This window comes from Bubalus kerabau, chromosome 10 (genome assembly GCF_029407905.1).
Source record: "Bubalus kerabau isolate K-KA32 ecotype Philippines breed swamp buffalo chromosome 10, PCC_UOA_SB_1v2, whole genome shotgun sequence".
In the NCBI taxonomy this organism is placed as follows: domain Eukaryota; kingdom Metazoa; phylum Chordata; class Mammalia; order Artiodactyla; family Bovidae; genus Bubalus; species Bubalus kerabau.
The window spans coordinates 5,302,390-5,314,679 of NC_073633.1; the positions used below are offsets into that span (position 1 = coordinate 5,302,390).

At 42.0% G+C, this 12,290-nt stretch overlaps 1 protein-coding gene across 4 annotated transcripts in view; it reads left to right on the forward strand.

Moving 5' to 3' along the window:
* MCC (MCC regulator of WNT signaling pathway) overlaps window positions 1–12,290 on the forward strand; it is a 303,878-nt gene that overhangs the window by 177,566 nt on the left and 114,022 nt on the right. For all 4 annotated transcript variants that reach the window (XR_008698690.1, XM_055536480.1, XM_055536482.1 and 1 more), the window contains one exon: window positions 786–899. Coding sequence is in view for 3 of the 4 variants with exons in the window: in XM_055536480.1 (XP_055392455.1) it covers window positions 786–899 (114 nt within the window). In the remaining variant the exon portion in view is untranslated. The remainder of the gene's footprint in view (window positions 1–785; window positions 900–12,290) is intronic.

Consider the following 12,290-nt stretch of genomic DNA (forward strand, 5'->3'; position numbering starts at 1 on the left):
GCAGGTTGAAATCCTGGAAGTGCATGGTGCACTCGCTCATCTGCTGAAGAACGTTCTTTCTCACTCTGCTTATTCTGAGAAGGTTGGCTGGGGAAAAAAGGTACAGCAAGGGATTCTCAGCTTCTCTCGCTGTAACATGATTTTTCAGAGCTCTGATTGTGCTCTGAGAGGCCAGAAGCATCATCTAGTCTTCTAGACTGTCTGGGGGTCAGTGAGTAAGGAGGAGCTGGCCAGAAAGTTAATGGGTCAACCTGAGGAGGAGAGCACTGGAAACAATGAGCTCTCACATTTTTTTCTTACTACTCAGCCCCTTGGGCTGTCTGGATACATGGCAATATCAGTGATTGAATTTGAAAAAATTGAATTGCTCCATTCAACTTGCATATGTTCCCAAAGGTAAAAGTTAATTTGATCCTGCCTTTGCCTTGCTTCTTGAGAATCAGGCAGTCCACACCAGCGCTTAATCTCATCCTTGCTGAGTAATTCAGTGAAAGCCCATAGGACGAGCAGCTTTGCTCCCTGTTTAATTAGACCACCCCAAATTAGGTCCTACCGCCCACACTTAATAGGGTTCTCCCTGGTACATTCAGGGTGACAGATAACCCAGCTTGGCGGTAAGACTCCTGATTTCTGTCCATTGTCCCCTGAGATTAAAATCACCCAAGGTGTCTGGCTGCAGATGACACCTTTTCTTTGTGATCACACTAATTACAGGGAATGAAGGGACAGAAGTGAGTTTCTGCCGAAGGGTCTAACCTTGTGCTCCTTTCCTCTTGTCACTGCAGCTCCACTTGGCAGCCCTGGCGTCACTCAAGGGAGATATAGTGGAGCTTAATAAACGTCTGCAGCAAACGGAGCGGGAACGGGACCTTCTGGAAAAGAAGTTGGCCAAGGCACAGGTGAGGGATCTGGAAAGGGTCACTTTGTTTGTTTGTTTTTTTAATTGTTTAAGATAAAACAGATCTAGAAATCCCCACAATACAAATATTGCTTAAAGATTGAACATCCTCATAACCACTGTCCGGATAAAGAATTAAAACCTGCTGGTCATCCCAGGAGCCCGTCCTCCTGCCTCATCCCACCCCGCTTCCCCTGCTCCCAAGGTGACCGCTACCGTGGCGTTTACAGTCGTGCTTCCTAATTCTTTACAGTCTGTCGCAGGAGTTTGTATGTCCCTAGACGGTCCAGTTTTGTCTGGCCCATTTGAAAACCGCATGTTTACTTTGAATCTCTCAGTCCACAGGTTTTCCCTCCACTCTTAATTGGCTTTACACTTAATCTGTTAAAAGCGTCTGACCTATGGACTTTCCCACAGTCCAGATGTTGCTGACTGCTCACCCATGGTGCAGTTCGCTGTGTTCCTCTCTCCTCTATTTCCTGCAAAATGGCCCTGCATCCCAGAGACTCAGTCAGATTCATGGTCAGTCCCTTTGGCGAGACTGTAAAGGCATTTGTTTTTCCGCTGGGAAGCATGTCGTAGTAGGTTGGCCAAAAAGTCCGTTCTGGTTTTTCCACCTTAGGGAAAACCCCAAACAGACTTTCTGGCCAACCCAATATCTGGTTGTTTTGCCTTTAGAGATGTTAGCAGCTATGTTGACACTCAGTGCCAAAGTTCACCGGTACATCAGGACTTCACAAAATCATAGTATTTTATTTCTGCCATTTCTTTATCAGTTATTAATTGGAATATTTTTATAGAGACATTTCCCATCATCTATGATTTATTCATGGAGAAGGCAATGTCTCCCCACTCCAGTACTCTTGCCTGGAAAATCCCGTGGATGGAGGAGCCTGGTAGGCTGCAGCCCATGGGGTCGCTAAGAGTCGGACATGACTGAGCGACTTCACTTTCACTTTTCACTTTCATGCACTGGAGAAGGAAATGGCAACCCACTCCAGTGTTCTTGCCTGGAGAATCCCAGGGACAGGGGAGCCTGGTGGGCTACCGTCTATGGGGTTGCACAGAGTCGGACACGACTGAAGTGACTTAGCAGCATGATTTATTCAAACAATGGTGTAGTTCATAAAGGAAAAGTAGATTCAATGCTTCATTCTTTTTATTTAACATTTTTCAAGATAATGAATTGATGACCTATGATCTTCTGAAACTGCCCAATTATTTTAAAAAAAAATATGAACTTAGGGGTTTAAGCATATTTGGGTCAGTCCTTTGTAATTATTTTCCTTGTAGAAACTCAAAGTTTACTCCTTGGCCAGTAAGAACCTCTTCACGTGGCTCCTGAATCTTTTGACACTAGCCTAGTAATGATTCCAGGATTATCTAGTACATTTTTCCCCCCAAACCTGGAATTAAGCATTCTGCAAATAGACCTGGTTTTTCTTTGTGGAAAATGGTATTTCAAGACTGCAGTCTGGGTGCTAAGGGTGCTTACTGCTTCCAGGCTGGTCATTGTTTTTAGGCTTCTTTTATAAACATAGCCAGGGAATTATTTATTTATTTATTTATCTATCTATAAATATATCTATTTATCTATGTAAGTATTTATAAATTTTAAGATAAAATACCTTAGGTGCTCATATTAATCTCCCCAATTTAAATTCAAGCTACAGGGTTCTTCTACTTGGATTCCGTACTTTATTTGTATCTCCTTTCTTTCACAATCAAAATGTTAGTTCGAGAGACTTCCCTGGTGGTCCAGTGGTTAAGACTCTGTGCTCCCACTGTAGGGGGCATGGTGGTTGGGGATCTAAGATCCCGTGTGCTCTGTGGTGCAGCCAAAAAATACATAAACAAAAAATAATCTTAGTTTTTAAGTTTACAGAGGATGATTGGATAAGAATATTCCGTAATTACTGGTTTACTTTATTCTGTATTATATATAATCGTCTCAAAATAATAATAATCATATTACCATAACAAATACAGTTACTGAAAAGTTTTTTGCATTATGCTTTCATCATTCCCACAGTTTTTTGCAATTGTACTATATACACACTTTCTGACCATATGCTGGTTACATCCTTCACATTTTCTCCTCTTAGTCCTCATTTAGTCTTCTACAAGTAAACTATATGTTTAATGTTTATGATGGTCTTAATGTCAACATCCTTCTGTTTGTTTAATGCCTGAAGCTTGCTTCTGGTAGAGTTCCTCAGGGAGGACTCACAGGAATCATCTTTACCAGCTTCTTGCTTTTGAATAATGATTTATCTGTGCCCTTTATCATTGAAAGGCATTCCTCCTGGATATAAAACCCTTGACTCATCTTTTCTTTACCTGAGTATGTTTCTTTGCTCTATTTTGACACAGAGCATTGCTCTCAAAGTTTCCCAGTAATTCACCTCTGTTTCCCTCACAAGACACTTACTTACTGTAGACATTCATAGCATTTCTTTCTCTTTCTCTCTTTTTCTTTTCGTTTCCCTTCTTCCCTCTCTTCCTTCCTTCCTCCCTCCCTTCTAGTAATTTTACTAGAGTAACTCTTATTTTTAGTCATTCTGATTTGGTATTCTCACATTTTATGTGTTTTCTTTGGCTTATATTTTGTAGTCTTTTCTTAATTTCAGAGACTTTTTAAAAAATTATAACATTGCATATTTTGTTCCCTTGCCTTTTTTTTTCTTCAAGGATGTCTACTATTTATAATCTTAGATCTTCTTTGCCGGTCTTCAACATCTGGCACTGTCTCAGATTCTCTGCATCTCTATCTCCATCTTCTGTTTCCTTAGGCCTTGTCAGTTCAGTCGCTCAGTCATGTCCAACTCTTTGTGACACCATGAATCGCAGCACGCCAGGCCTCCTTGTCCATCACCAACTCCCGGAGTTCACTCAGACTCACATCCATCGAGTCAGTGATGCCATCCAGCCATCTCATCCTCTGTCGTCCCCTTCTCCTCCTGCCCCCAATCCCTCCCAGCATCAGAGTCTTTTCCAGTGAGTCAACTCTTTGCATGAGATGGCCAAAGTACTGGAGTTTCAGCTTTAGCATCAATCCTTCCACAGAAATCCCAGAGCTGATCTCCTTCAGAATGGACTGGTTGGATCTCCTTGCAGTCCAAGGGACTCTCAAGAGTCTTCTCCAACACCACAGTTCAAAAGCATCAGTTCTTCTGCGCTCAGCTTTCTTCACAGTCCAACTCTCACATCCATACATGACCACTGGAAAAACCACAGCCTTGACTAGACAGACCTTTGTTTGCAAAGTAACTTCTCTGCTTTTGAATATGCTATCTAGGTTGGTCATAACTTTCCTTCCAAGGAGTAAGTGTCTTTTAATTTCATGGCTGCAGTCACCATCTGCAGTGATTTTGGAGCCCCAAAAAATAAAGTCTGACACTGTTTCCACTGTTTCCCATCTATTTGCCATGAAGTGATGGGACCAGATGCCATGATCTTCGTTTTCTGAATGTTGAGCTTTAAGCCAACTTTTTCACTCTCCTCTTTCACTTTGATCAAGAGGCTTTTGAGTTCCTCTTCACTTTCTGCCATAAGGGTGGTGTCATCTGCATATCTGAAGTTATTGATATTTCTCCCGGCAATCTTAATCCCAGCTTGTGCTTCTTCCAGCCTAGCGTTTCTCATGATGTACTCTGCATGCTGCTGCTGCTGCTACGTCGCTTCAGTCGTGTCCAACTCTTTGCGACCCCATAGACGGCAGCCCACCAGGCTCCCCCGTCCCTGGAATTCTCCAGGCAAGAATACTGGAGTGGGTTGCCATTTCCTTCTCCAATGCATGAAAGTGAAAAGTGAAAGTGAAGTCACTCAGTCGTGTCCAACTCTTTGCGACCCCATGGACTGCAGCCCACCAGGCTCCTCCATCCATGGGATTTTTCAGGCAAGAGTACTGGAGTGGGGTGCCATTGCATAGAAGTTAAGTAAGCAGGGTGACAAGATAGAGCCTTGACATACTCCTTTTCCTATTTGGAACCAGTCTGTTGTTCCATGTCCAGTTCTAACTGTTGCTTCCTGACCTGCATATAGGTTTCTCAAGAGGCAGGTGAGGTGGTCTGATATTCCCATCTCTTTCAGAACTTTCCACAGTTTACTGTGATCCACACAGTCAAAGGCTTTGGCATAGCCAATGAAGCAGAAATAGATGTTTTTCTGGAACTCGCTTGCTTTTTCGAAGATCCAGCGGATGTTGGCAATTTGATCTCTGGTTCCTCTGCCTTTTCTAAAACCAGCTTGAACATCTGGAAGTTCACAGTTCATGTATTGCTAAAGCCTGGCTTGGAGAATTTTGAGCATTACTTTACTAGCATGTGATATGAGTGCAATTGTGTGGTAGTTTGAACATTCTTTGTCATTGCCTTTCTTTGGGATTGGAATGAAAACTGACCTTTTCCAGTGCTGTGGCCACTGCTGAGTTTTCCAAATTTGCTGGCATATTGAGTGCAGCACTTTCACAGCATCATCTTTCAGGATTTGAAAGAGCTCAACTGGAATTCTATCACCTCCACTAGCTGTGTTCATAGTGATGCTTTCTAAGGCCCACTTGACTTCACATTCCAGGATGTCTGGCTCTAGGTCAGTGATCACACCATCATAATTATTTTGGTCATGAAGATCTTTTTTGTACAGTTCTTCTGTGTATTCCTGCCACCTCTTCTTGATATCTTCTGGTTCTGTTAGGTCCATACCATTTCTTTCCTTTATCGAGCCCATCTTTGCATGAAATGTTCCCTTGGTGTCTCTAATTTTCTTGAAGAGATCTCTAGTCTTTCCCATTCTGTTGTTTTCCTCTGTTTCTTTGCATTGATCGCTGAGGAAGGCCTTATCTCTTCTTGATATTCTTTGGAACTCTGCATTCAGATGCTTATATCTTTCCTTTTCTCCTTTGCTTTTCACTTCTCTTCTTTTCACAGCTATTTGTAAGGCCTCCCCAGACAGCCATTTTGTTTTTTTGCATTTCTTTTCCATGGGGATGGTCTTGATCCCTGTCGCCTTATATGTTGTATTTATTCCCTCCTGTCTGCCTTCTGGCTTAGTGTTTTTTTCTGCATTTTTATTTTATTTCTTGTGTGTATTTTATTACCTTCTTTCTGAGTTTTTCTAATTTTGAATTATGTTATTCCGTGTTTTATGTTGTTTCATCTTTTTGAAGTCCTTTGGCAAATTTTGAGATAGTAGTCTATTGTTTGAGACTTTTTGTGACAGGAGAGGTTCTCTATTTTGTGGCATGCTTTCATGGTTTATAGAGAAGTTATTCTGCTCTTTTTTTTTCCTCTTCTTCTTTCTAATAACTTGATGTGGAATTTGCTCTCAGTACTGTTCTGTTTTTCATTTTTATGTGAAAAATCACTTTTTATTAACTTTTTTTTAACTTTACAATATTGTATTGGTTTTCCCATATATTATTAACTTTTAAGAGACAGACATGAAAATGACCTTTTTAAGTTTGTAGGGCTTAGTCTTCTGTTGTTTCCTCATCTTCAGGTCATTCTGCTTTCTGGCACTGCCTAGCTCTATCCCATCTCCTGCTTCTTTCTAGTTCTGGTCTTTCCTTTTTCTCTATCATGCCATCCTGTTCAATTTTGATCCTACTCCTAGCAGTTTCTCCTCCTGGTAGGGAGTCCTGGGGCCAGTCTGGAAAGTTCATAGGGAATGGTGCTTTCAGCCCTTCGGATCTTACTGTGGGCCCCTTGTGTGCTCCCACTTGGCTCAGGCAAAACCCCTTCCATTTGGCCCCCCCCACTTTCTGGTGTATCTGTTGTTTTTGAGCTACTAAGTCATGTCTGCTGCTGCTGCTGCTGCTAAATCGCTTCAGTCATGTCCGACTCTGTGTGACCCCAGAGACCGCAGCCCACCAGGCTCCCCCGTCCCTGGGATTCTCCAGGCAAGAACACTGGAGTGGGTTGCCATTTCCTTCTCCAATGCATGAAAGAGAAAAGAGAAAGTGAAGTCGCTCAGCTTAGAGACCCCATGGACTGCAGCCCACCAGGCTCCTCCATCCATGGGATTCTCCAGGCAAGAGTACTGGAGTGGGGAGCCATTGCTGACTAACTCTTTGCAATGGACTGCAGCACACCATGCGTCCCTGTCCTCCATATCTCCTGGAGTTTGCTCAAATTCATGTCCATTGAGTCGGTGATGCCATCCAAGCATCTCATTCTGTCACCTCCTTCTCCTTTTGCCTTCAGTCTTTCCCAGCATCAGGGTCTTTTCCAATGAGTTGGCTCTTTGCATCAGATGGCCAAAGTGCTTCAGCATCAGTCTTTATTGAGTGTTCAAGGTTGATTTACTTTAGGATTGACTAATTTGATCCCCTTGAAGTCCAAGGGACTCTCAAGAGTCTTCTCCAGCACCACAATTCAAAAGCATCAATTCTTTGGTGCTCAGCTTTGTTTATGGTCCAACTCTCACATCAATACATGGCTACTGGAAAAGCTATAGCTTCGACTATATGGACGTTTGTCAGCAAAGTGATGTCTCTGCTTTTTAATATGCTGTCTAGGTTTGTCATAGCTTTTCTTCTAAGGAACAAGCGTCTTTAAATTTCATGGCTGCAGTCACTGCCCACAGTGATTTTGGAGCCCAAGAAAATAAAATTTGTCACTGCTTCCACTTTTTCCCCATCTGTTTGCCATAAAGTGATGGGACTGCATTCTGTGATCTTAGTTTTTCTAATGCTGAGTTTCAAGCCACCTTTTCCACTGTCCTCTTTCACCCTCATACTTCCTGGTTATTTGGGAGGTTTCCAGTTATCAAGTCCAGCAGTGTTGTTTCTTCTCTCGGCTTCTGCCCACACAGACACCATTCAGGCCTTGTGGATGCTATTGGCTTGTCCCTACCTGCTTCTGTTTCATTGTTCAGAGGATACCGTATCTCCAAGCATTTATCTTTGATGTATAGGTTCTCTGTTTTTGTGTGGGAATTCAGAGAAATTAAAAATCAGGCGGTCATCAGTCTAGAACAACCCATGGCAAGTTTTGAAAACTCATGTCTCATAATCTTAGACTATTCAAGTAAGGAGGAAAGACCCTTTGTACTTGAGATAGTCTGCTTCCACATTTGACAGGCAACCCAGAGAGGTTAACTTGCTCACCCAAGGTCAGAGGAGCCCCCAGCCCAGAGCCGAGACAAGGCCAGCAGAGTGTTCTTTTCTCAGACAGGATGGCACAGGGACAGAAGTTTTTACTTTGGCAAAAACTTTAAATATTTTCCTTCTGATTATAAAAGTAAGAAATATGTGATAGAAAAAAACAGAAAGACGGTATTATAATTTTTAATAGTGAATTCTGGTGAATTAAAACTTTTTAAAATCCTTTTCCTGTTATTGCTTCTTAAGGTTTCTTCTTTTGAGCAAGTGGTGTTTTGTTTGTTTGTTTGTTTGTTTTTTGCATTAAAGAAAAAGTAGGATGATGTAACACCAACCATTATTAATAGTCTTTATTGGTGAGAACTTTTTTTTGGAAAAAAGAAATGGTGAGTGCTTTTAACTGAAAGCTGGACTGTACCCAAGTCTTGAATTTTAAAAGATGACCAGGAAGGTTTTGATTAAAATTTAAGTCTCAACGACAGAGCAGCTTGTGCAGAGGATGATAAGAGAAGCCTGGGACACTTTTTGTCTGCTGTGTCAGAGATTGATTCAGCTACCTCTTGGCTTACTTATGATCAAGACAATCCTATGTAATAGTTTTGATGGCTGGTTTTATCCCTGATAGTTACATCAAAGCACCATTAGTTGATTCTCACTTGCATTCTTGCAGTAAATATATTGAAAAGTTACTTTCTATTCCCTTCACTGGAAATGTCTTCCCAGTTCAGACATTAGGACCCAGTAAAGAACATGGGGAGAAAAAGATCAAACTTGCCAGGCTCATACCTTTTTTAAAGATGAGATTTATGCAAGAAAAATGAAGAACAAGGAAATGTTTGTGCTGTGCTCTCTGTGTTACACACCTTGGCAGGTGACTCACTTTTGAGGCTTTTTACCAGATGGTGGAAGAGTAAGTCTGTGTATAAATGTCTATTCTGTGGCTTTCATTAAGTTTTACCAGCTCTAAATATTATAGAGCTATGCTTAAAATGTAAAATATAAATGGTGCTTGTGTTCACCAGACATAATCAAAGCATCATCTGTTGAGTAATTATTAATGTTGATACTAGAACTAGTGAAATAAAAGAAGGTTCATTATGGTCATAATTCGGTGCAGTTTTAAGAATATTGATGGAAAGGGAAGAGCTGATAAAAGGAGCCCAATACCAGTATGATAGAAAAGGCAAAGTGTGTCTGTATTAGTCTTCTATTGCTGTCTAACAAATTGCCCTAAATTTACTGGCTTAAAATAACGCACATTTATTCTGTCCTGTGCATCAGGATCCCAGGCATGGCTTAAGTGGGTCTTGTGCAAGTTTTGCAGCCAAGGTGTTGTCAGAACTGAATGCTCTGAACTCTCTGAATGCTCAAGTGGGGCAGAGTTCACCTCCGAGCTCACTCATGTCACTGGCAGAATTTCTTTGCAGGTGTAGGGTTCATGGCAGCTTGCTCCCTCAATGCCAGCAATGGAGAGAAGGAGCCTAGACTAAATCTTCTGGCAAGACAGTCTTATACAAAGTAATGCAATCGTGGGAGAGACATCCCATCACTTTTGCCTCAGGCACACATCCCACCCAGATTCAGTGAGATGGTATCACACAAAGGAAATGCAGGGGTCATATGGGCACCTTAGTCTGTCCATCACCGCCTCCTGAGGAATCTGATTAACAATGCTGCTCACTATTAATTAGCCTATACCACTGGTGATCATCACCCCACTTTAGCTCTGCTCCGTGCCAGGTGGTATAGCAGGCATTCCACATGCTTTATCTCATTAAGTTCTCATAATGATCTCAGATATAGATACCTTAACACTCCCATCTACAAATGAAGAAATTGAGGTTTAAGGAATTTGAGTATCTTGCCTGAGATTATGTAGCTAGAAAGCACCAAAAGTCAGGATTTGCTCTAGGTTTTGTGGGAATCCATAACTGGACTACACAGCTTCCTGGGTGGCTCAGTGGTAAAGAATCGCTTGCCAGGCAGGAGACCCACGTTCGATCCCTGGGCTGAGAATATCCCCTGGAGAAGGAAATGGCAACGCACTCCAGTATTCTTGCCTGGAGAGTCCCCATGGACAGAGGAGCCTGGCAGGCTACAGTCCATGGGATCTCAAAGAGTAGGACACAACTTAGCAACTAAACCACAACATCATAGCCACATTAATCCTGTATTGTTTTTTAAGATGCCCCGACTGCCCTGCGGATCTTAAGAAGAGTAGGGAATAGGGCACGTATTAATTTAGTTTAGATATATCTACCCTCCGAATCCAACAGGTGCTTAGAGATGTTCATACACATGTACCAACATTAAACAGCATCTTGGGGACAGCCCAGTAGAAAACTGCCAAAGATCGTATATAGTACTGGTTTGATGCTTTCAGCATGTTTTCTATGCATTTAGTATGCCAAAAATTATTTTTAGTAACTCCTTTTTTAAAAAGCACTACAGAAGGAGATAATAAACCAAGCTTCTGAGCCCCTTCAAAATTGGTCAGTAGTAACAGAGTCCACCTTCTATTTCTGAGCTCTCTATCTTGAGAAAGCAAGTGTTCTGAATTTTCTCCTGCCTGGTTTTAGGAAGAAAACATACATAGTTTTCATTAAATGTAACGGAGAGAGTGTTTTCTTTCATCTTTTTCTCCATAGAAGAGCCTCACGGAGGTCAGTGGGACGCCTTCTCCTTGCCAGGATCTCTGTCCCCCATCCCTTCCCTACTGGTCTGTACTCCTCGGTCCTCTGCTTGGCTGTTGTGTTCTGTCAGTGATGTTGCCACTGGTCCTGAGTGTCTGTTTAGCTGGCCTGGCTCCCCGCCCCACCCCTCAGGAGAACCTGGGCAAGGACTTTGAATGAGGATAGACATATCCCGAGTGGTATTACTTGCCATCAATCCAGTGTGATGTGAACCCCCTTCCCAGGATGGTAGAGAGGGTTAACAAATGAATGATAGCTTTGTGTTTTTCAAGAGTGGAGTTTATAATACCCTTAGGATTGATGACTGAGACTAATATGATGATTAAAGATCAGTGGCCTCTGCAGAGTAAGATAAAACCCAGTAAAGAACATTAAGAAAACCATAAAGCTTCTTAGCATCACTGCATTGCACAGGATTTTTCCAACAAGGGCTCAAGTTCTCAGGCCAGTCTATCTCAAGGCTGACTCACAGCTTTATCCCTGGGTTGTACCAATTGCAAAAATAAGCCTAAAGTGTTTTATTCTTGATGATTGTGATAATATTGGTTGCCTGTATTAAGCATTTTTGCATATAGACAGTTTCATGAATTCATGTGGCTAGAGGCAAGTATTTATATAGGTTTTAAATTTGCTTCATCATCATGATAGAAGAGCAGAAAACTAGAGAAAAAGCTCAGAGGATGTAGTAAGCAGCAGTTGAAATTCAGGAAAAGCAACATTCCATCCTCTCTAACTCCAGTTTTGTTTTGTTTTGTTTTTCTTTGCCTTTCAAACTGAAAGTCTGTAGTTGCAGGAAAAATCCAGGTTCTTTATGATACTGACCTCCAGAAATGCATGGCAGACAAGATGCTTCAAGCCTAGGCTTTCTTGCTCTGCAGTAAAAATAGTTGGAAACCCCCGAATGTCCCTGTCTGTAATAATAGAAGAATAAAAAGCCATGTGTTGTGTGAAACCATTTTTTGCTTTGGTCAGCTGAAGTTGTGTGAGATGTTTCTGCACAGTAAGTAGGAGAAAGGAATCCTTCATTTGCAAGTTTTGCTAGAAGAAGCCGCCATTGCGTTCTATTCAGAGAGTTGTTGCTGGCTTGGTGGGAGCTGGAGGGATTTAGAATTCCCTGCTTTATACCCCCTTGTCTCTACTTTTCTATTGTGGTGGTCCCCAGGGATTGAGGAGAAAGCTGTGTGGGTTTCCTAGCTCGCCTCTGGAATTGTAAGGCATAATGGTCAGGTTTCTTGGAGTCCACCAGAGGTGATTCAGGGTGGGAGACCAAGGGGGATGTCTCTGCTGCCACTTGAGATCATTTCAGTAAATGGTAAGGAGGAGATGTGCCCACAAGTCGAGGAGCTGAGAGGGGGTAGAGAGAAGAAGACTGGCTGCAACAGCCTCATCAAGATCTCCTTGATGGCATACTCAGGAATCAAGGGATTTTGCAGAGCATTCTGTTTGTTATCTGGGTTTCAGTCCCTGTGCATTTATTCCATTTTCATCTATAAAATGATTGTATCATCAGGATATGCAATGGTAACATAACCCCAAATTGTCAGTGGCTTAAAATAGCCAAGGTTTATTTTTTGGCTTCTTTTTGGGAGCTTGCTGG